General features: G+C 40.4%; 1 protein-coding gene across 2 annotated transcripts; it reads left to right on the forward strand.

Annotated features, from left to right (window-relative positions):
* The first annotated feature begins 3,681 nt into the window (after window positions 1-3,681).
* On the forward strand, window positions 3,682-25,056 carry clip3.S (CAP-Gly domain containing linker protein 3 S homeolog). Of its 2 annotated transcripts, XM_041574300.1 has the most exons (15): window positions 3,682-4,076; window positions 7,171-7,184; window positions 7,911-8,062; window positions 8,499-8,638; window positions 10,031-10,124; window positions 10,815-10,976; window positions 11,294-11,412; window positions 13,718-13,954; window positions 15,345-15,480; window positions 17,786-17,914; window positions 19,038-19,172; window positions 20,090-20,213; window positions 20,480-20,544; window positions 21,785-21,857; window positions 23,504-24,456. In XM_041574300.1, the coding sequence occupies exons 3-15, from the start codon at window positions 7,927-7,929 to the stop codon at window positions 23,556-23,558; spliced, it is 1,605 nt and encodes a 534-aa protein (XP_041430234.1). In that variant the 5' UTR covers window positions 3,682-4,076; window positions 7,171-7,184; window positions 7,911-7,926; the 3' UTR covers window positions 23,559-24,456.
* The last annotated feature ends 1,929 nt before the right edge of the window (window positions 25,057-26,985 follow it).

Consider the following 26,985-nt stretch of genomic DNA (forward strand, 5'->3'; position numbering starts at 1 on the left):
AGGCTAAGTAAAGTATGTGCAGAGACTAAACTTGTGTGGCCAGATGCCCTTGATATAGTGCTTATGTCTGTCATGCACACTCCCCAAAGGCTAAGTAAACTCTCCCCATATGAAATATTGTTTGGGAGACAAGCACGCTTGGCTCAGTACTTTCCTTCTCCTCATCTTCTTTGCATGAACTATGGAAGAATGACTGAATATGTTTCTCAGTTACATAAGGAACTGACCAAATTGTGTTCTCGAGTTTATTCTTCATTACCAGATCCAGCGGATGTTCTGGAACCACATGCTCTCATTCCAGGAGATTGGATCCTCATAAGGAGACACAGTGCCAAAGATCTTCAACCTCGCTGAAAATGACCATTCCAGGTACTCCTGGTCACAGAAACAGCTGTAAAGGTTGAAGGGAAACCGAAATCTCAACTTCCACCTGCGGTGTAAGTGGGGGGGAATTGTAGGACATAATAACGCCTCTTTCCCTCCACCACCTAAGTCCCAGGGACCCTAACGTGCAGTGCAAAAGACGTAGGTCCCCATCGGGTGAAGATCCTCAGCAGCACCATCATGTCTCTGTGTGCAAGATGCTTTGGCCCAAAGCCAGATAAAAGACTTATCATCTGTGTCTCCATACTGCACATCATTATCTTCGTTGCTGTGCTGACGATAGCACTCATAAAGCCTGCAGGCAACGACAACTCACAAGTAAACAAACAGCAGCCTCACCAACTTCGGAGGCTAATATGTCGTCAACCGATCAGGTTAAGGTTGTCAAAAGAGACTTATATGCATAACTGTTTGAGCCTAATGATAATGCTTTTGTTAAAATGTATGTTATAGCAGCATCCACACTATTATTGCTTGATGGATATGTACACATTATCCTTTGTCAGCTCGCAGTATGACATACGTAGCAGAATCTCTATCCTGTCAGGATATAGTTAACAGGCCTTGGGGTAATTTGACACTTCTCCAGTTTCATAAAACGGTGTCGCCCAAGGATATTGGTAAGTTGGTACACTTATGTTCTGATGGCCTTTGTATCAACAGTTCCGCTAATCATCTATACCTCCTTACACTTTACCTTCACCTTATTACTTTGTTTGTGGTAAATGTGCCTATCCGTGGCTACCAAAAGGCTCCCATGGTGTATGTATGATTGCTAAATTGCTTCATCCCACCTGGTATATGGAAGCTAAAGATATTAAGATAGCTCAGATTCCAGCACACTTCCTAATGAAGCGTGCATCTTTAAAGGTAAGGCAAGAGCTCTCTTTAACTTCCCCTGAGGTAAATAGATGTTGCATTAAGAAAGCCTTTAGCCTTATGTCTAGTATGTTGTTGCTTGATAACATTACTAATGAATATGACAACAGTTTGAAGATAGTAAGTCATGAACTCCAACAATTGAAGAAGGAAGTTCTGCCGCATTGTTTAGTGTTATATTATCTTCCAGCTAGTCAAGGAGGGTTAGGTACAGTTGTAATTACATTGATGACAAGCACCTGGTAAAGGTTTAGCAGAGGAAGGACACCTTTTTAACCAATCACAAGGAACAATCCATCTTCCCCTGGTTGGACCCATCCACATGGTTCCACGATATCAGTGCTAAGATTTTCCATACCATTCTGTATGTCCTCGTTTGTGTTGGTGTCATCCTCCTAGTCATCTATTGTCTACCTAACACCATTTGTTGCTGTTGTTCTTGCTGTACCTCCTTATTGTCTCACTCTTTTCTAAAGGCAAGCTCTTCTAAACCTGTTCTGTTCTATCCTAAGAACACTAAAAGTCTAAAAATTGACTTCAATGAACCACCACAGTGTATGAACATTATATACCAGATGTATTCTCATATAGGTTGTATGCATTGCATTTATAAGGTATGCTATGTTTAATTGTTTGTTTTGTATTATGGTTGTCAGAAGAACTGACAAAACGGGGGATTGTGGAAGGAAAAGTCTTGCAGGCCCTAGATGGCCCCTCGCATTCCTAAGCCCCCCTCCAAGGTAGACTGAGCAGTTTCAAAGTGCCCATGGGGCCCTTCTATGAACTGTTTCAAGACTACCCAGGAGACAGTGTGCCATCTGAGAAGGTCCTTATCAGTAGTATGTTATGTTATCCTTTTGCTTCTAGCAGGTGCCCTGGCCTTGAAGCTCTCCCACTATGTTACTCCCTTCTCGTTCACATAGCTAGCTAACACTAGATAATTGTACACTGAGACACTATGATAGATACTTGGCAATACTCCCTTTTCTCCCTAGAGAGGCCTTTTCCCATTGAAGTTCCTCTCCTGAAGGGTATATAATGTGTGGGCAATCTTTTGTTTCTCAGTTCTGACCTACTTGTGTATCAGAACCCACGGAGCTCGTGTATGTTTATTATATAAATAATAAACTTGGATTATTCCTTTTACCTCGGTGATCTCCGGTCTTTGGATTATTCCCTAACAGGATCTACTGCGCATGTGCCAAAAGTCACGATGTATTTTTGGCGCATGTGCAGTAGATCGTACCGGCGAAATGCTCCTACTGGGCATGCGCCTGTCAAAGCAGGAAGAAGATCGCATGGAAGAAGATGTCGTCTGTGAACTCCCTGGACTGGACCTGCGCAGAAGGGTAAGTAACAAGTTAGGGGCATTTGCCCAGCGGGGCGGGTAGGCCAGGAGGGAGGGTGGGCAACACACGGGAGGGGAGGAGGGTTTTTGCGCCAACTAGGTTTCCTTGCATCCAACAGTCGTGTCGCGTCGCATCAACGTTGTGATACAATCCAATAATTTTTTATTGTTTTTGAGTTATTTATCTTTTTATTCAGCAGCTCTCCAGTTTGCAGTTTCAGCCATCTGGCTGCTAGGGTCCAAATTCCCCTAGCAACCAGGCACTGAATTGAAAAAGACACTGGGATAGGAATAGGAGAGGGCCTGATTAGAAAGATGAAAAATAAAAAGCAGCAATAACAATACATTTTTAGCCTTTCCTAGCATTTTTTTTTAGAAAGATTTAGAAAAAAAGGTGGCAAATAATCAAAGAAAACTAAATAATGAAGACCAATTTAAAAGTTGGCCATTCTATAACATACTAAGTTCACTCTTAAGTTCACTTAAAGGAAAACTATACCCCCCAAACAATGTAGGTATCTATAAACAGATACTGCATAAAACAGCTCATATGTAAAACCCTGCTTCATGTAAATAAACCATTTTCATTTTAATACTCTTTTCTAGTAGTATGTGCCATTGGGTAATCATAAATAGAAAATTGCCATTTTAAAAAATAAGGGCCGCCCCCTGAGATCGTAGGATTCACTGCACTCACAAACAAACCAACAAACCATACATCTTAGGTCACATGAGCCAATTAACAGACAGAGTTGTGTCTTTTGCTTCCACACTTCTTCCTGTTACAGTTAGAGTTGTAGTATTTCTGGTCAGGTGATCTCTGAGACAGCACAGAGACCATCACAAAATGGTGGCTTAAGGCAAGAGATGTAAAAGAGCAATATTTACTAAAATATATATTCCAGTTTGGTGAGATTCTTTAATATGCCACTTAATATGATATGAACTATCTGTTGCTTAAGTGTTAATTTTGGGGGTATAGTTTTCCTTTAAAGGTGAACCAGCCCTTTAAAACACTTGTATTTTTATATTACTGTTCCTTTAAGCACTAGCAGTTTGCAGTAGTGTGTGGCCAGTGATTTACAATCGCCTGTCGCAGTGCTGTATTATGCTCCTTACTGGCACTTGGGATGTATTTGGCTTTATTCCCAGCATCCTTGATTTAATTCCCCTCTATGCTAGTCTGGTGTCCCTTGTTCTATTTGATTCGGTGTCTCCCATCAGCTACAATCCTCCTCCCCCTGACAACTCCCTGTGTCCTTGTGTTTCTCCCTCCCCCTCCCTCTAGTGCTCCGCCCCTCCCTTGTCTCCTCCCTCGCTGTATCAGCACCACAGACTCCGCAGCATCAGAGTGACGCACAAAAGAGACACAGAATTAACAGGAGCAGCATCAGTGGTTCCACATCCACCTGAATAACACCAGCCACAATCAGGACCAAGGACAGCAGCCTGTGCAAAGCCTGGGGTGAGTCTGAGATGAAGCCAAAAAAATAAGAGCAAAAAGCTAAAAAAAACAACCTATTTCTAGGTTAATGTATGCACTATTGTTTTATCTGTTGCTTTTAGGGTTCCAGGATTTAATATATACTAGAAAAAAAATATATATAGGTCGGCAGATTATTATACAGATATAAGGGTGGATTGAAGAGCATTTTACAACAGGACAGATAAAAACAGAAGAGCAGACGCAATTTGTTACTTTGGGGCAGGTCTGGACTGGGAGTCAAAATAGGCCCTGGCATTCCAATTACACAGAGGCCCAAATAGTCCTCCACCAGCCCAATAAATAGTGACCGTCTATGGGACCTTACAGCAGCCCATCTGGCATTTGCCAGAATCCACAGATTGCTAATCTGGGCCTGCTTTGGGGGAAGGAGAGCCAATAGTCCAGCGGTCAGATGTAATAGTCCAGCAGTCAGATATAATAGTCCAGCACTCATAGTCCAGCAGTCAGATGTAATAGTCCAGCAGTCGTAGTCCAGCAGTCAGATGTAATAGTCCAGCAGTCGTAGTCCAGCAGTCGTAGTCCAGCAGTCGTAGTCCAGCAGTCGTAGTCCAGCAGTCGTAGTCCAGCAGTCAGATGTAAAAGTCCAGCAGTCTTAGTCCAGCAGTCGTAGTCCAGCAGTCGTAGTCCAGCAGTCGTAGTCCAGCAGTCATAGTCCAGCAGTCAGATGTAATAGTCCAGCAGTCGTAGTCCAGCAGTCGTAGTCCAGCATTCGTAGTCCAGCAGTCAAATGTAATAGTCCAGCACTCGTAGTCCAGCAGTCAGATGTAATAGTCCAGCAGTCGTAGTCCAGCAGTCAGATGTAATAGTCCAGCAGTCGTAGTCCAGCAGTCGTAGTCCAGCAGTCGTAGTCCAGCAGTCGTAGTCCAGCAGTCGTAGTCCAGCAGTCAGATGAAACAGGAAGATCAGACCACTTGTAGGTGGAAAGGCTGATCATCTACAAACAGATGTACCTGACATGGGCAACAATCAATGATTTCTATGTATATCTGAGGTAACTGCATCAGTGTATCCAGGGGCATAACTACCGATGAAGCAGACCCTGCAGCTGCAGGTGGGCCCATGAATTATAGGGGGCCCCATTAGGCCCTAATTAATGAAAAATTGAAATATATATTGGTAAAACAGAACAACCTCTGGATATGTTGGAGGCCCTAAAATGAATCTGCTGTGGGGCCCAGTTTCATCTAGTTACACCACTGAGTGTCTCATGGATTAACAGAACGACTCATGCTCTTATACTCATGGCTATGGAGAGGGCAAAGAGCAAGTAGTTCAGGGGTGCACCGTTTAGACAGACGAGGTGGATCCTTGACTAAAGACAATAGTGGCGACAGACAGACAGACAGGAAGATACAGCAATAGAGGGAAAACATTTGGATAATCTTCTAGGTCATTAACCAGGTTGCAGTTAAACATTTGTCATGGATCCTGTTTAAATGTTAAAAGAAAATTCTCTTTTCTTTCAAGATATATATATATATATATCGATATAAAAGTGGTTTGTGTGAATATGTGCAGGACATGTAAAATGATGTTGTGTGTGTGCAGAATCATGTTGAAACTGAAAGGCATTGGAATGTTCTTGATTTGTGCAGGTATAGAGTTTTTGTAGTTTTCTTTGTACATTTTTAACATGTGGGAATTGCATCGTGTGTGCTTTCTTGTCCATATATACTGCTGATATGTGACTACACAGGCCATGTAAGGTTTTGGGTGTATATTGTATGTAATGCTGCTTTGTGGGTTTCTATGCATAATATTGTCTCTGTTTTGATGTTTCTCCCTTATTTGTTTTTGGTTTTTTTTGTTGTATTTATGTCTCTCTCTCTCTCTCTCTCTCTCTCTCTCTCTCTCTCTCTCTCTCTCTCTCTCTCTCTCTCTCTCTCTCTTTCTCTCTTTCTCTCTCTCTCTCTCTCTTCCTCACGTCACGTCTGTTCTTAATATCAAACCACCTTTAGGTTTAACTGTGTCTCCCTTGTGTCTTGCCCATCTATTCACCTGGCTCTTTGCCCATGCACATGCCCAAATGCAGGCTGCCCTGCCCTCTATATTAATCCTGCAGCTCTGCAACAGTCTGTGGACTGTGGAATGAAACTGGCAGCACCACTTGCAAGTGTAATCCCAATACCGCCAGCAAGTCATTGAATTCCAACATCTCTATTGCTGGGAATTATGTATTTGATTTTCTGTATTTAGTATTTAATAGTGCGGTGTATTCAGATAACATGGGTGATTACTAGGAGGTCCTTATAATATGCAAAGTCTAACATTTGGGGCTGATACCACTGTCCTGATCTGTGAATGAATAACAGCTATTAAATCCAGGCATGGGATCCCTTATGTGGAAATACATTATCCAGAAAACACAAAAATACATTAAGCCATCTCCCATAGTACTTAACTATTTCCTTTTTCCTCTGTAATAATAAACTAGTACCTTTTACTTGATGGTAACTAAGCTGCATAAATCCATATTATTTCATCTTTAAATATGTTTAATAACTTTAATCTATGGTGATCCAAATAAAAACTAGGGATGCACCGAATACACTTTTTATGGATTCAGCCAAACCCCCAAATCCTTGGCGAAAGATTCGGCCGAATACCGAACTGAATCCTAATTTGCATATGCAAATTATGGGTGGGAAGGGAAACATTTTTTACTCCCTTGTTTTGTGTCAAAAAGTCACGCGATTTACCTCCCTGCCCCTAATTTGCATGTGCAAATTACGATTCGATTCGGTTCGCCTTGGCAGAAGGATTCGGGCGAATCCGAATCCTGCTGAAAAAGGCCGAATCCTGAACCGAATCCTGGATTCGGTGCATCCCTAATAAAAACATCCCTTATCTGGAAAACCCCAGATTCCATCCGGATACTTGATCCTATACCTGTATTTCAATGTAATTTTATTCACTGCCTTTTACTGATTCTGTTTGATTGATCTCCTGAGTGTTTTACTGAATTGTCTCTACTGACACTGGTCTGTACTAGAATTGCACAGCAAATACCCTGACTGACTGGCTTATTTTACTGACACTGCTCTGTATTTAGATAGTACACTTACAGTATGGCCTATTGGCAGCATTGGGCTGGGTAGGTCTGGGCCCATTGGTGCTGCCACTTCAGGGGACCGCTCCCCCTCAGGCCCTTACCCCCCTGCACCACTCGCACAGGCCTCCGACCCCCCCACCTGCAAGCTTTCATTTGGGGGCCCAAGGAATACATTTCTCTGCACAAAACCTCTTTGAGGTTTAGGGAAATTAGGTATCAATATTATTCTGAAATAAATCTCTTTTAATTGCGTCTCAACAGTTAGATTTTATAGGACTCATTACTGCAGATCCATTTCTGATCTTATAATTCACCTATAGTCATGTGATTGTGTAAAAATGCAGCACTGCACTCTGTAGCCGAGATCCTTTGCAGTATTGTGCAGTCCCCTATATAATCTGCCTGGAAAACTGCTGACTAATTACAGATACTAATTACTATATGTACAACATTTCTAGCTACTTCTTTAATTAAGCTTTAGTTCTCATTTAAAGGGGTGGTTATAAACACTATTTACTAGGTTAGTATTAGGCTAAGTATTGTATTAAGATATATATTATTCACTTGTTAGTGTTTCCTGTATACCTATAATCTCATAGCTACAGTAGGTGAACAGATTAAGGAAAGTATGGTTTAAGCAATAACATTAGTCTGGCTTTATTGTACTCTTGCATTGCTCCTATGTATTATTAGAGTAGCTTTACAGTACCCCTGCAGTTTTTTATTAATAGGAAGTTGTGGTTTTATTAAGGAATCATGACCAGAGAGGACCTCCCTGATTCAACCCCAGAGGAGAGCAAACTCCCCATGGAGTTCCAGAGTCCATTACTGGAGAAAAGGAGGAGACCTGTGGTTCACCCTTCGGCACCTGCTCCTCTGCCTAAAGACTATGGTAATGCAGCAACAACAACGTGAAAGTGCTGGGCAGTGGATTTACAAATGCAAAATGGAAGCTATTTAGGCACAAATGTATTGTAGCTCAGCTGTTTATCACTGAGGAAGCAAGAGAGATACAAGGGCACACCGCTTCATTTTGTGTAGATGTTTGATGGCTTCTGATGGCCATTAGTTACTACATATATTTAGTTACAAGCTGCCAAGTGAACTAAATAGGCAGTACATTTCATTTATAAATCAGCTCCATTTTTTTATATTGGATAACCCCCAGTATTATAAGTAAGCGCACTGTATAAATCACAGGGATTAGGAAAGGTTGACACAAGAACCTGCACTTGTACATAGAAACTTGCTGATGAAACACAAAGAAACTGTACCGGTGATCTAGAAATCTCAAACTGACCTTTTGTACTTTTCTATCTGTTTTTCAGCCTTTACCTTTTTTGACCCCAATGACCCCGCTTGCCAAGAGATTCTGTTAGATCCACAGACCAGTGTACCTGAGCTTTTTGCCATTATACGACAGTGGGTTCCTCAGGTTCAACACAAAATCGATATAATTGGCAGTGAGGTGAGTGGCCAAGAATCAAAGCTATTGATTGAGTGACACTTAACATTGATAATGAGCCTGATATCTGTGTTGCATTTATACACAAGCTGCTATCTGCACACAGTCACCGACTGGCAGTCTTGATATTCAGACAAATGCCTGAGGGAATGCAGTAGAACGTTTTTTTTACCTGTGAGCCACATTGAAATGTAAGAAAAAGTTGGAGAGCAACACAAGCATGTAAAAAGTTTCTGGGGTGCCAATTATGGGCTGTGTTTGACTACTGGTAGCCTCTATTTGGGCTGGCAGCCTACAGTAGACTCTGTTTGTCAGTACAATATGTTTTTAAACACCCAAAATTTGCCTCCAAGCCAGGAATTCAAAAATAAGGAGCTACTTTGAGGCCACTCGGAGCAACATCCAAGGGGCTGGTGAGCAACATGTTGCTCACGAGCCACTGGTTTGAAACCACTGCCATATAATCACTTTTTATTGGGCCTTTGGGGGCTGTTTTGGATCTTAATGTACTTGCAATTCAAGCCATATTGGGATTCTCAGTAGAGGCATAATTGAAGAATGGCCTCTTCTAAATCATCAAAAATGAACGAATGGATTCGCACACACACTATTATTCTGCAGTTGGGGAACTTCCCCTTTCCCAATCATCCCTTTCCCCATCATCCTGATGAATGGCGGGTAATCCCCCCCAAACCTTGATTTTGTTGGTGGCACAATAAAAGGGGACGTTCCCCAACTGCAGAATAATAGTGTGTGTGTGCGGATCCGTTCATTCATTTTTGCTGTTGCTAAGGGACCTTGTCTGGTCTACGGAGAACCAACAGTACCACCAGAGCAATGTGTGGTGGATCTGATATATATGAATCTCTTCTACAACATCCAAATGTATATATTCTTCCAAATATTCCTTAATATGTCTCTGCTGTGTGCAGATCATGATAAAGGATTGAGAGAAAGCACAAAGGAAGTTGAAAACCCCTTGATATGAGAAAAAGAGCTTTTTTGGTGTAAAAAGAGAAAAGTATTATTAGAAGGCAGGGCACCTGTTTGTATAGATAAGAGAAAAACCTAATGAAGAAGAAACCAATATGACAGATGCCGGGGGGGAAATAATTCAGGATATGAAAAATTAAAGTTTTGAATTATCAAAACTGGAACATAGATATAGGCCCCCAGATATTATATTGACAGACACCTGTGCTGATTATAGTAGATCGGGAATAAACAATGTTTATGGGGAAACATCTTAAAAATGTGAAAAGGTTTAGAGAGAAGTAGTAGAAGTGTGTTTTTTGGGGGTGGAAATAAATGATGAGTATATTCAGTGCATTTTGACTGCTTAAATATAAATGCAGTTCATGCAAACCATGTTTTGTGTCTTGGGTTCTTTCCTAGATCCTAAAGAGGGGCTGTCATGTGAACGACAGGGATGGGTTAACAGATATGACATTATTACATTATGCCTGCAAAGCTGGAGCACATGGAGTGGGTAATGTATCAGTGTTGGTTGTGCACTGCACTCATTTTTCACACTACTGTGTGTTCCTTATAGATCAAGCATAAAGTGCACAAAACACACATTGTGGTCTCCAATCTGCCACTGTTGTAGTCTGGTCTGAGTCCAGGAAATAAGCCAAAATGAGGGGCTGCTCCCTGCATACACTGCTATGAACCTCTCTTAAAGAGATACTGATATAAGAAAATAATCTTTTTTATTATCTATCATAACATTGTGTTTGAATGCTGTTTATAATTTTTGCCATAAAAGAATTTGCCTGATGCTTTTACATTACCTTTCTTACTACCCTGTTACTCTATGAAGAGGCTGCCATATTTGTGCAGCAGGAGTCCGTTAGCATTAGAAACTCTAAAGGGCGAGAGGTAGAAAATCACCGGCACAACAGGATATTTCTAGCAGGGAAACCCTTGTTCCTTTATTTGCCCCGGGCCCCCCAGTCCGACCCTACTAGTGCTCCTGCCAGTGGAAGGGAGTTGCAATAAAAGGGGAAATAACGGTATTTTAAGCAAATTACGTTTATTAAATCTTTTAATCGTTTTTAAATTATTTGTAAAAGGGATAGCTGACCTCTACGTTAATTTTTAGCAGGTTAGTTATAGAATGCCCCATTCTATACGATGGAGGAATTTATATAATTTATCATTTAAATGATATGTATAGGTGACCCTGCAGCTGCTGTCAGACTGACCAATCAGCTTCTTCTGCTGGGTGCCGATATTACCTTGCGCAGTCGCTGGACCAATATGAATGCTCTGCATTACGCTGCTTATTTTGATGTTCCGGAACTTCTTCGCACACTCTTGAAAGCATCAAAGCCCAAAGGTGAGGAATACAACCAGTTAAGTAAGATAAAGGGATCGGTTTGTGAGGGAAGTGGAAAGTTTAAATAGAAACATAGAATTGCATTGAAAAATAAAAGGAAAATTAGTGTAGCAATTTTATTTGTTACACAGAAGATTTTTTGTAATACGTGAAGTTATAAGGGGAGGGTAAATAGAGCTGTTTGTGATTATTGCCACTAGTAGTTAGTGAGGGATTTGTATTAACCAATAGAATGAGTTATAGGGATCAATAAGAAGAGTATTTGTAGAGTTTCTTCTTGTGTCTCTGGTGACCTTATATATTATGTCCTCTGTCAGTGCTGAATTCCACCTGTAGTGATTTTAACCATGGAACCGCGATGCATATTGCTGCCTCCAATCTCTGTCTGGGAGCTGTGAAGTGTCTGCTTGAACACGGGGCAAATCCTTCTGCGAGAGTAAGTAAAATGTATAGACAAGTTCACTACGGGGGTTATTTATCAAAGTCCGAATTTATCAGAAAATTTGGTTTGCGGGAAAAAAAACAGATTTTCCAGATTTTTACGGATTTTTCACCTGAAAATTCAGATTTCTTATGCTTTTTGCCTGAAAACTCCGAAAACTTCGGGGTATTGCACGAAACCCAGCGCACATAAAAAAAATCATTGGGACTTCTTCCATTGACTTATTGTAACCTCGACAGGTCTGAGATGCCGGATTTTCTGATTCAGAGTTTTCCATCCACGGGGTTTAATATATTCTGAAAAATTTGTGATTTTTTCAAAAGTCAGATTTTATTAAAGGGATCCTGTCATCAGAAAACATGTTTTTTTCAAAACGCATCAGTTAATAGTGCTGCTCCAGCAGAATTCTGCACTGAAATCCATTTCTCAAAAGAGCAAACAGATTTTGTTATATTCAACTTTAAAATCTGACATGGGGCTAGACATTTTGTCAATTTCCCAGTTGCCCCAGGTGATGTGACTTGTGCCTGCACTTTAGGAGAGAAATGCTTTCTGGCAGGCTGCTGTTTTTCCTTCTCAATGTAACTGAATGTGTCTCAGTGGGACATGGGTTTTTACTATTGAGTGTTGTTCTTAGATCTACCAGGCAGCTGTTATCTTGTGTTAGGGAGCTGCTATCTGGTTACCTTCCCATTGTTCTTTTATTTGGCTGCTGGGGGGGAAAGGGAGGGGGTGACATCACTCCAACTTGCAGTACAGCAGTAAAGAGTGATTGAAGTTTATCAGAGCACAAGTCACATGACTTGGGGCAGCTGGGAAATTGACAATATGTCTAGCCCCATGTCAGATTTCTAAATTGAATATAAAAAATTCTGTTTCCTCTATCATCAAAGTTTGCCATGTTTTTTTTTTCTAAACAGCAGTGTTTATCCTAAAATTCGAATCGAATCATCATAATCCTCAATCTGTTATTTGCAATGCTTAGTATTTGGGGTTTCCAAATAAGGAATCTTTCCACGTACATAAGGCCAATAGGATTTTTTGGCCTCAAAAAAACATTCATGCGCTTATTTAGGATCAAGTACAAGGTAACCATTTTATTATTACAGAGAAAAAGGAAATCATTTGGAAAATCATTGGGGGTTATTTATCAACACTGGGCAAATGTGCCCATGGGCAGTAACCCATGGCGACCAATCAGATGCATGCTGCATTCATTGTTCTACTCGCAGCTGGCTTTAAAAAGCTAATCATTGATTGGTTGCTATAGGTAATTGTCCATGGGCAAATTTGCCCAGTTTTGATAAATGAGCCCCACTGTAAATGATAAATGAATCACCTTCCTGTAACTTGGAGCTTTATGCATAATGGGTTTCTATATGACATTTTTTAGGGATGCACCAATTCCAGGATTCAGCTGAATCCAATTGCCTGGCTGAGCCAAATCCGAATCGTGAACGTTTTTTTTCTCCACATGTTCTCTTTGGCCCTTCCGGCCACTAATTTGCCTATGCAGATTTGGATTCTGTTCGGGATTCAGATAAATCTTTCATGAAGTATTCAGGATTCGACCAAATCCCAAAATAGTGTATTCAGCGCATCCCTAGTTTTTTTCTTTTGGTCAATCAATCAAATATTGTCATTACAATTCTTTTTGTTAAAGGAGAAGTAAAGGCTTAAATGAATTAAGCTTTATCAGAAAGTCATATAAATACACCAGTAAACCCTCAAAGCTGCTCTGTTAAAGTCCTCTGTTAAAATAAACACCACCTTTCTTTCCTTCTATTGTGTACTCATGGGCTTCTGTATCAGACTTCCTGTTTTCAGCTTAAACCTCCAGGGCTAGGGCTTGAGCATGCTCAGTTTGCTCCTCTCTCCCCCTCCCCTTTCCCCCCTCCCTCCTCCCCTCCCTGCTGTAATCTGAGCCCAGAGCTATGAGTGAGCAGGGAGAGACTCAGGCAGGAAGTGATGTCACACCAAGCTAATATGGCAGCTGCTATTCTAAACTAACAGAGAGAGTTTCTAGAGCTGTTTACTCAGGTATGGTAAAGCATTCTACAGAATAAATATGCGGTTAATCTATTGGCAATAAATTGCTTTGGTAGCTTTCCTTCTCCTTTAAGAAAATATTTAACAGAAAGATACAACGTTTTCTCAAAACCTAGCTATAAATGATGTTTCATGGTTCAGCTTTGTCCTTACCCAAGGAAATAATGTCACTGTGCGTCCATATGCTTATTTTAGTAAAAATTTGCATGCAAACAGAATCAGTTATCTCAATAATTTTTTTTCCCTGCAGAATAGCAAGAGCCAAGTACCAGCTGATGTAGTTCCTGACCCTATGGATATGGGCCTGGACAAGGCGGATTCTGCTATGATTGCTAAGGAACTGAAGCAGCTGCTGTTGGATGCAGTGCCCTTGACCTGTAACTTACCCAAGATCACATTACCCAACTATGATAACATCCCGGGCAACTTAATGTTGGCATCCCTGGGGCTGAAATTGGGTGACAGAATACTGTTGGATGCAGAAAAGGTAGTGTACAGACTGTATATAAATATATATATACTGTATGTGTGTCTGTAGCCTATAGTAACTATAAATTGTTATGCTCACTTGGTATTGAGTCATCCTGAGTTTTTATCTATGGTAATGGAAATGGTTCTCTTTCCTCCAACCAACACCATTAACATCCCAGAAGTATCCATCACAGCTAACAATTCCACTATCATCCCTTCTCCCCAGGCCTTGGGGTTATCCTAGATTCTCATATCCAGTCACTTATTAAATCATGTCACTTGCACCTAAGGAACATATCCAAAATACGATCATTTATCACCCAAGATGCTGCCAAAATTCTTATTCACTCTCTCATCATATCACGTCTAGACTACTGCAACTCTCTTTTAATTGGCCTTTCCCTCCAGAGACTGTCACCTCTCCAGTCCATAATGAACACTGCTATAAATGTCTAAAATGATATTTCCTGAATATGCATGACAATTGTATCTAATGCATATCTTTATTTAAAATTGTATGTTATACCATTTAGAAACATCTACAATAATCAGTATGTGTGTGCTCTCTCATTCATGCTTCTTTTTCATACAACACTTTCTCCTTTAGAGACTACAACAGTTAGATCATATAGTAGGACTACAGAAAAGGCTGGTAACACAATTGCTTTAAAGGGCATTTAAAGTCTAAAATAGAATAAGGCTAGAAATGCTGTATTTTGTATACTAAACATAAACATGAACTTACTGCACCACAAGCCTGATCAAACAGATAATTTATGCTTTCAAAGTTGGCTACAGGGGGTCACCATCTTGTAACATTGTTAAACATCTTTGCAAGACCAAGACTATGCACATGCTCAGTGTGATCTGGGCGGCTTAGGGATCGTCATAAACAAACCTGCTTGAGTGGCTGGGAAGTAAGGCGGGGGCTCCCCCTGCTGTTCATAAGTATGATTGTTTCCCTGCTCTGCAGTTAGGGACCATCTGACAATTCCTATCCACAGCAGTAAAGGAAGGGAGAATTTAACTGCATACAGTCAGGTTTCTTATAAAAATGGGATTTAATTTTTTTGCCTTTACATGCCCTTTAAAGGAGAAGGAAAGGCTAAACTTAAGTAAGCTTTATCATGCTCAGTTTGCTCCTCTGGCTGGCAACCAGATGGCAACCAGATTGCTAAAACGGCAAACTGGGGAGCTGCTGAATACAAAGCTAAATAACTCAAAACCCAGAAATAATAAAAAAAAGAAAATCAATTGCAAATTGTCTCAGAATATCAGTCTCTACACCAAACTAAAAGTTAATTCAAAGGTAATCCCTTTAAGTCATTAAAGGGCTTGAGAAAAGAAATCAGAAAGGCTGGAAATACTTATCCACTAACCACCTTGCCTTATTTATTTACTTGTAGGCAGGCACCCTTCGTTTCTGTGGAACCACCGAATTTGCCAGTGGACAGTGGGTTGGAGTGGAGCTGGATGAACCAGATGGCAAAAATGATGGCAGTGTAGGGGGAATCCGCTATTTCATTTGTCCCCCTAAACAGGGTAAGTAGTCCCTCTACCATCTGTTGTCCTACTTGCCAATACAAAACAAGGGAACTATCAGAATCGGTATTCCCTGCAGGTGGCCCTTACCAAACTGCTACTGAATTCTGGGTGATACAAATGTTGAAGCAAATGAATAGCCAAATAGAACCTTTGCTTGCGACTGGTACTGTTTACAAAAGACTCTATCCTTTGCGTGCAACCCATGCAGTCTATTAGGGATGCACCGAATCCACAATTTGGGATTTGACCGAATCCCCGAATCCTTTGTGAAAGATTCGGCCGAATCCCGGAAGATTTGGCCAAATACCGAACCAAATCCGAATCCTAATTTGCATATGCAAATTAGGGTCAGGAAAGGAAAAAATTGAAAAAAATTATTTTGTATAGAAAAGTCACGTGATTTACCTACCCGCCCCTAATTTACATATGCAGATTCTGTTCGGCCAGGCACAAGGATTCGGCCAAATCTGAATCCTGCTGAAAAAGGCTGAATCCTGGCCGAATCTTGGATTCAGTGCATCCCTAGTCTCCATGTTTGCTTATAGTGGCCGGTTTTATTTTTTTTCCTTTTTTTCTTTCTCTGGTATGACTCTCTATAAAGCCCAGAAACAAAGAATGTAAAACAGAATTCTACCCATACGGTTAGATATCTTAAGTACTGTGCTCTATACCTTTGCCTCTGTTTTTTCCTATCTGTTGCTTCTTTGCAAAACTCTTATGTATTTGGAAAAAATAAAGAAAAAACACCTAAATTAAAGAGAACATGTACCACTGACTGCTACACTATAGTTATGCCGTATAGTTCATATAGATGTGTTACCTACACGGTCACAGGTTCTGGAAATTCTTTGCCCATATGTGACCTTAAAGGGGTGGTTGATTGGCCAATTCTAAGCAACTTTTAAATTGTTTTTTATTATTTTTAGTTTTATAGTTATTTGCCTTTTTCTTCTGACTTTGCAGCTTTGAATTGGGCGTCACTGGGGGTCATTTATAAAGTTCGCGCAGCGCATATTTTTCGCAAATGGTTGTATTGCGCATGTTTTTTGCTGAGCACTAATATATTGCACTGCTCTGCCCGTCTTTCCGGTTTTTGCGAATTCGCAGTGTGAATAAATTTTCACAAATGGCGCGCAAATGAGACAGGAGTTTGCGCGAGCGCACCCAATGTGCGAGGTTGTTGTGCGCGAAAATAGCGTTAAATTCGCAGTTTGCAAAACTGTTTTGCGAATATTTTATCCGCCACCAAAGTTGTGGCGTAATTGAGTCACAGAGCGTGCGCATAAAGATTCGCAATTTGCGAATTGTGACATATTTATAAAGCCCCTTTAGACATTCGCATTGTGAATAAAAAATTCGCAATTCTGTATGCACCCTCTTATTCAGCTTTATAAATATAACCATGCGCAGGGCAAATATATTCACTTTGCGAACCTATCTGCCCTGCGCGAAGTTTATAAATGACCCCCACTGACCCTTTCTAAAAAGCAAATGCTCTGTAAGGCTATAAATGTATTGTGATTGCTAATGTTCATATTCCAGTCTCTTATACACATCATGGCATGGTTGCTAGGGTAATTTGGACCCTAGCTACCAAACTGCTTAAAATGCAAATTTAAGAGCTGATGAATAAAAATAACTCAGAAACCTTAAATAATAAAAAATGAAAACCAATTACAAATTGTCTCAGAATTTTACTCTCTACATCAGGGGTCCCCAACCTTTTTTACCCATGAGTCACATAAAAAAGCCACAAAATAAAAAGAGTTGGGGAGCAACAAAGGCAAAAATTTCCTGTGGTGCCAAATAAGGGCTGTAATTGGTGGCCCCTATGTGGATTTGTAGCCTACAGGAGTCTCTGTTTGACAGTACATCTGTTCTTTATACAACCAAAACTTGCCTCCTAGCCTGAAATTCAAAAATAAGCACCTGTTTTGAGGTCACTGGGAGCAACAAGCAAGGGGTTGGGGAGCAACATGTTGCTCGCGAGCTACTAGTTGGGGATCACTGCTCTACATCATACTAAAATTTATCTCAAAGTTGAACAACCCCTTTAAAACTCTCTAGATCAATGGCTTGAGCGCTCTATGCTCTTGGCTGAGTAGTGTACATGTGTAGAAATATTAGACATTCTAGAATAGTATACCTTCTGTATGTTTTAAACAAGAGACAATGCAAGTATTGAGAAACCAACTTCCTGTATTTATACTACAGTATATATAAATAGAACTGAGAACTTTGTTAAGTGTAACGCTAAGTCCTCCTGCCACTTGAACTCCCTTAATGTGTCCATTATTTTCAGGCATTTTTGCTCCTGTGTCCAAGATCAGCAAAGCCCCTGATCAGCCACCATCTTCAGTCACCTCCACTCCAAGGACCCCCCGCGTGGACTTTTCTCGAGTCACTGGGAAAGGGAGGAAGGAAAAGAAAGGTAACATTACACATTACATACCCACAGGAGTAGGCTCAGGATTAGCAGTCATAGCATGGGGGAATTTAAAACAAGCCACAAAGCTTGCCAAAGGTCTGCTAACCCATAAACACCAAGCAGATTTTGGCCTTCTGAAAGGAGCAGGGCTGGAACTAGGGGTAGGCAGAAGAGGCACATCCCTAGGGTGCAACGAAGTGGGGGCGCCAAGCATGTACCTCTTGTCTGGACCCTTTCTCTCCCATCGGCACTCCCCATCTGTCTTCTGGGGCACTCTCTCTCCCCTCCACGAATAGAAATATCGGACGCACATGCGCACTCAAGGCCGTGCCGGCAAGGGAGTGAAGTGGCCGGCCGGGTTGCCTTGGGCGATCAGTAAATGATATCAGCTGGCCGTAGTAGACTGCTTTGCCTGGTGGAAATAATATGTGATATGGCATTGCAGCAGACCCTTTATAACCATATTCTATTTGGCCATATTCTGGCTGGATCTCCTTAGGCAACATGAGAATTTGGCCAAGAATACATATTGGAGCATGTTATCAACCCTGCAGCACAGAGTCGTATATGCAAGCAGTTAAAGGGGACCTGTCACCCAAAAAAAATATTCAAAATCCTATCACATTAGTCAAGCAAAATGAACTTTAATTACACAATATAAATTATATGAATCTTGTTTACTTCAGTCTGGGAATTCATAATTATAGCAAGCAGGAAGGAGCCATTTTGTGGACACTGTTATTAAGGCAAGTCTTGTATCAACTCAGAATCTTGTTTGTGCACCAGAATGGGGGACCTGATGCCCATCCCCATGTCCTGGTTACAGAATTAAACAATGAAGAGAACAAGGGGAATGTGGGGAGAGCAGTGACATCTAGGAAGTGCTGAATGGAAAGTGAAAGTAATTGTCTGCCCTGCCTCTATGTCTAAGGCATAGAGGAGGGTCAGACAATATTTGATTGACAGCTGAGATATTTAAATGTGTTTACAACAGTTATGAATGCTTTAATAAAAAATAGAAATTGGATTTCATGTTTCATTTGAAAAGTACTTTTATTATACAGATGTTTATGTGTGGGTGACAGGTCCACTTTAAATACTGATACAGCTTTGTATTTCTCACCAGCCACACACAAGAAATCACTGAGTGTGGGGAGCCTAGACAGAGAGGGCCTGAAGATTGAAATTGGAGACCAGGTGCTTGTAGCTGGCCAGAAACAGGGTATTGTGCGATTTTATGGAAAAACAGATTTTGCCCCAGGTGAGTTTTTTTATTTGACTGGTTCTGTAGTAATCTGAAGTAATCTGTTACCTGTTCACAGTGGAGCAAAACAATTTATAAGCAGAGGGGTATCACAGGAGGAAATCAACATGCCAGATATAGCAACATTTCATAATCTATATCTGACCAAAATAAAACTGAATATGCGATAAAGAAGAGTATAAGAAAAAAGTAAGAGAAAGTGGTAGAGAATAAGGTTTTAAACATCAAAGAGGGTGAAAAGATAAAAGCTATTGTTAAAAATAACAAGTGGAGTCAGGGCCGGCCTTAGGCCTATTGGACCAATTGGGCCCAATAGGGCCCCGCACCTCTGGGGGCCCCGCACCACAGGGCAGCACAGATAATATTTCCCTCAGCACATGATGCTGCCTGGCCTGCCCCCAACTTTGAGAGTCCTGCCCATTCCCAAATCCATAGGTCCAGCCCACCCCCAACTCTGATAAGCCAGCCTATCCCCCAACTTCATAGGTCTAGCTCGCCCCCAACTCTCATAGGCCCAGCTTTCCTCCAACCTTGATAGGCCCTGCCTGCCCCCAATCCAACCAAGCCTGCTGCCAAGCTGAATCGGCCCAGCCCCAAACTAATTGGCCCAGTCCACTCTCCTATTTCCTCCTTCTCTCTCTTACCCTGTGTGCCCCTAATATGTGCCCCTATTTCATCCCTCTCACTCTCTTACCTTGTCTGCCCCTTTCCTCTCTATTTTGTGCCTGTATGCCCTTATTTTCCTAAATACTTGGTGTGTCAGTAGCCAGCAACACTTTGTCTAGGGGCCCCGCCAACATGGTCCCAATTGGGCCCCACATTTGATAGGACCAGCCCTGAGTGGAGTGACTAAGGAGCTGTTCAAGGATTATAAAGATTTTATTATTCATTTTATGAGTTGTCCTTCCTTACAGGGTACTGGTTTGGCATTGAATTGGAGAAACCCACTGGAAAACATGACGGCTCGGTTTTTGGTGTTCGCTACTTTACATGCTCCGCAAAAAATGGAGTATTTGCTCCCCCATCCCGGGTACAAAGGTGAGCTCTGAGTGTAATCTTCTCTACTCCTGTTCCTGTTCTTGAAGACTAAGGGGCATATTTATTAACATTGGAGATAAACATGACTACATATACTTTCTCTGTAACTGATGTTTACATTTGTTTACATTTTATGCATATTCCTATAATTATTTTTTTAATGTATTATGTGCACTGAATACATTGGATGATTCCATTTTCAGCTAGTACATATGCATGGAAAAGTTTATATGGTGGATACATTTCATCCATATTTCTGATTCTAGGATGGGTGGACCCAAAGACCCCCAGACAGACAACAATGACATGAAGAAGGTGCATCAAGTTACCAGTAGGTACACCCTTTTCAGCTCTTTTGTAGCTTGTATATTTTACTGAGTATTTATTTTGTGATAACTATCCGCGCAAGTGCCACACTTTGCATTACAGCGCCACCAGTCTAAGCACACTAATACAAACTACTCGCCTATAAGTAGCTACAGAACCAGTCAAAAAGATGCAGTTGTCCCAAAAGGTTTTTTTTTCCTTAGTGGTAAGTATTCAGTGTTCCATGTTACATAGTTAAACAGTTATATAGTTAAATCGGGTTGAAAAAAAGTTCATCAAGTTCAACCAATCCAAATAAAAACCCAGCATCCATACACACACCCCTTCATAGCCTCACATAAATTCTATATACCCATATCTATACTACTTATAGAGCTTAGTATCACAATAGCCTTTGATATTATGTCTGTCCAAGAAATCATCCAAGTCCCTCTTATAGTCATTAACTGAATCAGCATCACAACATCACCCGGCAGTGCATTCCACAACCTCACTGTCCTGACTGTGAAGATCCCCCTACGTTGCTTCAAATGAAAGTTCTTTTCTTCTAGTCTAAAGGGGAGGCCTCTGGTACGGTGATCCACTTTATGGGTAAAAAGGTCCCCTGCTATTTGTCTATAATGTCCTCTAATGTACTTGTAAAGTCTAATCATGTCCCCTCGCAAGCGCCTTTTTTCCAGAGAAAACAATTGACACCTGTTTTTTCACAAAATGAATGGCCTCACTAATTGAATCCCACACTGCTATTATTTGGAACAAGCCTCAATTAAATAAATATATATATATATAGATGTGTGATACAAATTAAAACAAGTGTTTTGTTTGGCATACACAGAAGATATTTTGGGGCAGTTCAGTACAATGAGTGAAAAGGTTTGTGAGGGGGAACAGAATTTGTAGCAGCAACGTAAATGCCAGTGGCGTAACTAGATATTACTGGGCCCCACAGCAAATTATTTTTCAGGCCCCCAAAATTTTTAGCAGTTGACTTGTTTTACCAATATTTATTGAAACTGTAAATGAATTAGGGCTTCGTGGGGCCCCTACACCTCCTGGGCCCCCCTGCAGGCGCAGGGTCTGCTTCCTCTATAGTTACGCCCCTGATAAATGCATTTTGTTTGTTATAGCACTGTCTTTAGCAATGACATGAACATGACCCATAATTTGTATTTGTCTATAGTCCAAATGTCAAATCCAATATGTATCTAAGCAAATTAACCTAAATTATTTAATTTTCTCTCAAGTGACACAGCCAAAGCGTAACTTCACTAAAGTGCGGACTCCAAAAGAAATTGCTTCAGAAAATTCCATGTCCAGGTAACAGGCAACTTTGCTTTATACACTTTTATTCACTGGAACATACACACAGCAGTCTATTACATTTTATGCTTTTACCTATGAGACTGTCAAGTATAAGCAACACTATGGGGGTTATTTACTAAAACTCTTTTTTTTTTTTCATATTTTCCCATAAACAAACTTGACCCAACTCCCATACTCAAATTTGGCTCATTTACTAATAACTAAACTCTAAAAAATCAGTTAAAAAAACTTGAAAAATTCGGAGTTTTTTTTGAATATCTTGAATTGTTTTTGTTTATACTGTATGCTTAAATACGCCAAATTTTTTGCCTCATGAGGCAACTTCGGGCGACTTCAGAAATCTGAAGCGATCCCGCCGGCAATTCATATTCTTGCCGACGGGAAGGCAGTGCGGGGAGATTAGTCGCCCACAGTAGAGCAGATTTGTCGCTGGGCGACTAATCTCCCCGTCTGCCACCACCCTAAAAGGACAGCTGCCATTGACTTTTACATGAATTCGACAGGTTTTAGATTAAGTATTTTTGGATTCAGACTTTTATAGAACCTGTTATCCAGAATGCTCAGGACCTGGGGTTTTCCGGATAACATATCTTTCCATACTTTCGATATTCATAACTTAAAGGGGAACTCCAGCTTTCAAGCCAAAATTTGATAAAGAGGCCCACATAACACAGAAACTCCTAATATATCCATCACAGTTGCCTGTTTCTTCAAAAAGTATGAATAAATGCCATTTTATATGCTGAAATCCAGCTGTTTAACAGTTCTTCTCTTTCTGCATCATTTGAAATCCTGGCAGGGAAGGAGGGACTAAACACTAAACTTCTACACAGCTTACAGACAGCATGCAGGAACTACATAACCCACAATGCATTGCACTGAGATGTTCTGTTCCTTATTGAAATCACGTGTGCAGGGAATTGTGGGGTTTGGAAGATACAGGCTGAGGACAGATGGCTGTTGATACAAAGTAACAGTAGTCAGCCAGCTCAGCAAAGTAGTCAGAGAGATCAGCAGGAGAGCAGGGGGCTAGGCTTAGGGAACTATCAGAAACCATTAAAAATCATGAAAAGTCTGCATATTTTTTAATTAATGTGTATTGCAAAGTTGCTTGAAATTATGTTTACTTTTCAAAAAGCTTTAGTTATGTTTATCTGGAGTTCACTAGAAAATCATGTAAACATTAAATAATTGGGTTTAATTGGGTAAGCTGGTTTTGCTTCCAATAAGGATTAATTGCATCTTAGTTTGTTTTATCATCACAAAGAATTTTCGGTGAAAAGATTAAAAACACCAAATTTTGTATTAATTCTGACCTGACCTATCCTTTCTTTGGTAGAAAAGTTTGTATGTTCAGTGCTACAACAGCCCGGAAAGTATAGCCCCACTCCTCTGAGAGCCTGGAAGTTGGTTACAATAGGCAGCATCTCCGTTCTAGTGCTCTAATAATACAGCAATATTGGCCAAATGCCACTGGGTCCTGAAGATGGCACTTTGGCAGTATTAACATCATGCCATTAGAGATGTTGGTAACACTTTTAACACAAATAGTAAATCAATCCACCAGAAACACTATCAAGAACAGACCATGGCAAATTGATAGAAATGTATAACTGGTGGTGATACAAACTTTCTTACAGGATACTGTTCTGTTGCTGGTTTCCGTGGCTCCTCCGTGCTGAGATGAAGTCTTAGAAAGCTGTGTTTCTTTGTCACCCATGTGTTGGATCACACAATGATTCGTCTTTCTTTCTATGTATGCTGTCCTCTGGACCCCCCTCCCAGTGCCTTCTCTACATCATTCACCGCTGATTTCTACACCGACTGGAAGAAGGTGACAGGGGAGACTATGACCCTGTGCAAGATTGTGCCAGAACAGGTGTAAATGGATCTGAGCTCTCTCTGTTCCCAACTGAACATTCCAGATTGACTGAATAAATTGCCCTACCCCCAATGCCAAATAACTGGAGCTTCACTTGAAGTGAACCCTAACTCTCTACTATAATATAAAGAAATATTGCGAATAATTGCTCTCATTAGATTTTCTGTAGTTGGCAAAGAAAAAGCTTTCGGCATTGCATGTGGGGTCTCTTTTTGCGGCCTGTAGTGTGGGAAAGGTTTTCTTCTGGTGAGCCGTCTTACATTATTAAAATGTAACTTTTTAGAGTAAATTCGGAGCCATCTTGTTCTCAGATGAAGGACAGTTCATTATAACACAGCGGTCCCCAACCTTTTATGCCCCAGGGACTGATGCAAAGCCAGAATCTTTTGCAATGACCGGGGGGCGTCAACTGTACGTGCCGCGACAAATTCGCGTGCACTAGCTTCAAATTTTGTGCGTGCCGCGTCAAATTCAGGCTCGCCAGCATCAAATTTGGTCTCGGCGACCCCGTTCAGTAGTGGGCCGCGGCACGGTGGTTGAGTACCCCTGTTATAAGAAAACAATTCCAGCAATTTATTGGTCTGGCATCCCTAATTTGTTTTTTTTCCCACCAAATCAAAGATGGATTTATTTAAAGGGACACAGCTGAAATTTCTACCATTTCTGAAATATTTCTACCATTGCTGAAATAAAGTTCTGGGATTTTTATCACTTGTGATGCCATAAAAATGATAGTGTATTTTTTTTTTTTGTCTGCTGACAGTGTCCATCTTCTTTTATGCATTCGATTTCTTGCCTGAAAGATGTAGTTATTTGGGTACAGGTATGGGATCTGTTCTACAGACTGCTTGGGAACTGGGGCTTTCCGGATAACGGATCTTTCCATAATTTAGATCTTCATACCTTAAGTCTACTAGAAAATCATGTAAACATTAAATAAACTTAACAGGCTGGTTTTGCTTTCAATAAGAATTAATTATAACTTTGTTGGGATCAAGTACAATGAATTCTTTTATTATTACAGAGAAAAAGGCAATCATTTCTAAAAAATGTGGATAAAATGGAGTCTATGGAAGAGGCCTTTCTGTAATTTGGATCTTTCTGGATAATGGGTTTCCGGATAACAGGTCCCATACCTGTACAGGTATTTTATTAAATAGGAAAAGACCATTGCTCTGTATAATATTCATCAAAGTTGTATTGACCTGGTTCAATTTGGCAAGATCTGCATTAAAGGAATTAGGTCAGTGCATGGTTATGGCTGCACCAGAACAGAAAAAATTAATAAAGAGACCAAGTGAATCCATCCAAGCTAAGCTTTCATGTTTGATTTTTTTTTTTGTTTGAGAGGGATCTTCTGTGATAAATCAACAAGCCCTTCCTAATTGCTGCATCTGTCCGGAATGACTTACAGAACAGCAGATTTCACTTTACAGATATACATAAAGGCGCCCCTACTAATTATTCACAATTTTACCCAAGGGTGTATGCTTTTTATATGGGAACAGATTGAATTAGATACACAGACCATTTACAATATAACAGCTGGTTGTTTGCTGAATGTTCCTGTGGTGTGTCGGTCTAGTAACCCTCTTGAGATGAGCAGATATTGTCTTCTTTCTGTTATACCAAGACAGCTACTTATCTTCTACACTATGAAATATTTAATAACGACCCAAGTATTATTATATTACTTTTCACTTGGAACCTTCTTTCATTAAAGCAACTCCATTTCCATTTTCTTGTCCAATATAATTTATTAAATGTTGGCGCTTGCAACACAGATTTTATCAATTAACTATATAAAAATATTATTCCTACAGGCTCCAATCACCTCTTAAAGGAGAAGGAAAGCTACCAAAGCAGTTTATAGCCAATAGATTAGCCACAATAGTGCAGCTATAAGACTATATTTATTCTGCAGAAAGCTTTGCCATACCTGAATAAACAGCTGTAGAAGCTCTCTGTTTGTTTAGTATAGCAGCTGCCATATTAGCTTGTTGTGACATCACTTCCTGACTGAGGCTCTTACTGCTCACTCATAGCTCTGGGCTCAGATTACAGCAGGGAGGGAAGGAGGGAGGGGGTGAGGAGCAAACTGAGCATGCTCAAACCCTAGCCCTGGAGGTTTAAGCTGAAAACAGGAAGTCTGATACAGAAGCCCATGTGTACACAATAGAAGTAAAGAAATGCAGTGTTTATTTTGACAGAGGACTCAGAGCAGCATTATATTGAGGGTTTACTGGTGTATTTATATAGAGCTTTCTGATAAAGCTTACTTAATTTTAGCCTTTCCTTCTCTAACTGGCTATAGGAGGATGTTTGTTATCCACATGCTTCCTTTAGTATGTTATGTATTCCACACAATAGTGAAATGCTAAACCTCTGTGCCTTATCCCTTGGGACCAGGTACTTAGCAGTCAATTACCCAATCTGCAATGGGTTAATAAATTCAATATCCAATATCGCTGCACACTGACAAGTAAATGCTGTGCTTTGTGATTTTTATTGGCTCATATCAAGTAGACAAAAATGGCTTGATGAAATACGGATTATTAATCGCCACTTCTCAATTAGCTTGATGAATGTTATACACAAATGATTTCAACAAGACTAGAAAATGAATTGTGTTTCTGTGAAATCCTTTTATTAATGGGACGTTTAATTCCTTTCACAGAAACACATCATTCATTCTCTAGTATTGTTCTAATCAATTGTTTAATCAAGCGTATGAAGTTCAGCAAGTTAACTGAGAAGTGGTGATTAATAATCCGTATTTAATCAAGCGCTAGTTAAATGAATTGGTCTTTATAAGTGAGAGATATATTTATTCACGTTTTTTGTTTTTTTTAAATCTTGTTTTTAAGTGGGTAGTAAAGAGATTTCCTACAGTCACAAACAAGGTTTCTTTTCTTTATTCTTTCTAATCATAAACCTTAACACCATTCAGCAGAAATATTTTAGAGTACAAATGTTTCTATAACGGTTACACTCTGTATCCCGACAATTAAAACAACATATGTTTCCCCACTGCCCTTGATTTTCACACTTAGGGGCAGATTCACTAAGGGTCGAATTTCGAAGTAAAAAATACTTCGAAATTCGACCCTCGAATTGAAATCCTTCGACTTCGAATATCGAAGTCGAAGGATTTAGCGCTAATCCTGCGATCGAACGAAAATCCTTCGATCAAAAAAAGGTTAGCAAGCCTATGGGGACCTTCCCCATAGGCTAACATTG

This window comes from Xenopus laevis, chromosome 8S (assembly GCF_017654675.1).
Source record: "Xenopus laevis strain J_2021 chromosome 8S, Xenopus_laevis_v10.1, whole genome shotgun sequence".
NCBI lineage: Eukaryota > Metazoa > Chordata > Amphibia > Anura > Pipidae > Xenopus > Xenopus laevis.

What these genes read in the sequence shown, in the direction of transcription:
- clip3.S (XM_041574300.1), top strand. Translation starts at nt 7,927, where the DNA reads ATGACCAGAGAGGACCTCCCTGATTCAACCCCAGAGGAGAGCAAACTC. An exon ending in AGCTGGAGCACATGGAGTGG is followed by an intron (nt 10,125 to 10,814) that starts GTAATGTATCAG and finishes TGATATGTATAG; the next exon opens with GTGACCCTGCAGCTGCTGTC. An exon ending in CCCCCATCCCGGGTACAAAG is followed by an intron (nt 20,214 to 20,479) that starts GTGAGCTCTGAG and finishes TTCTGATTCTAG; the next exon opens with GATGGGTGGACCCAAAGACC.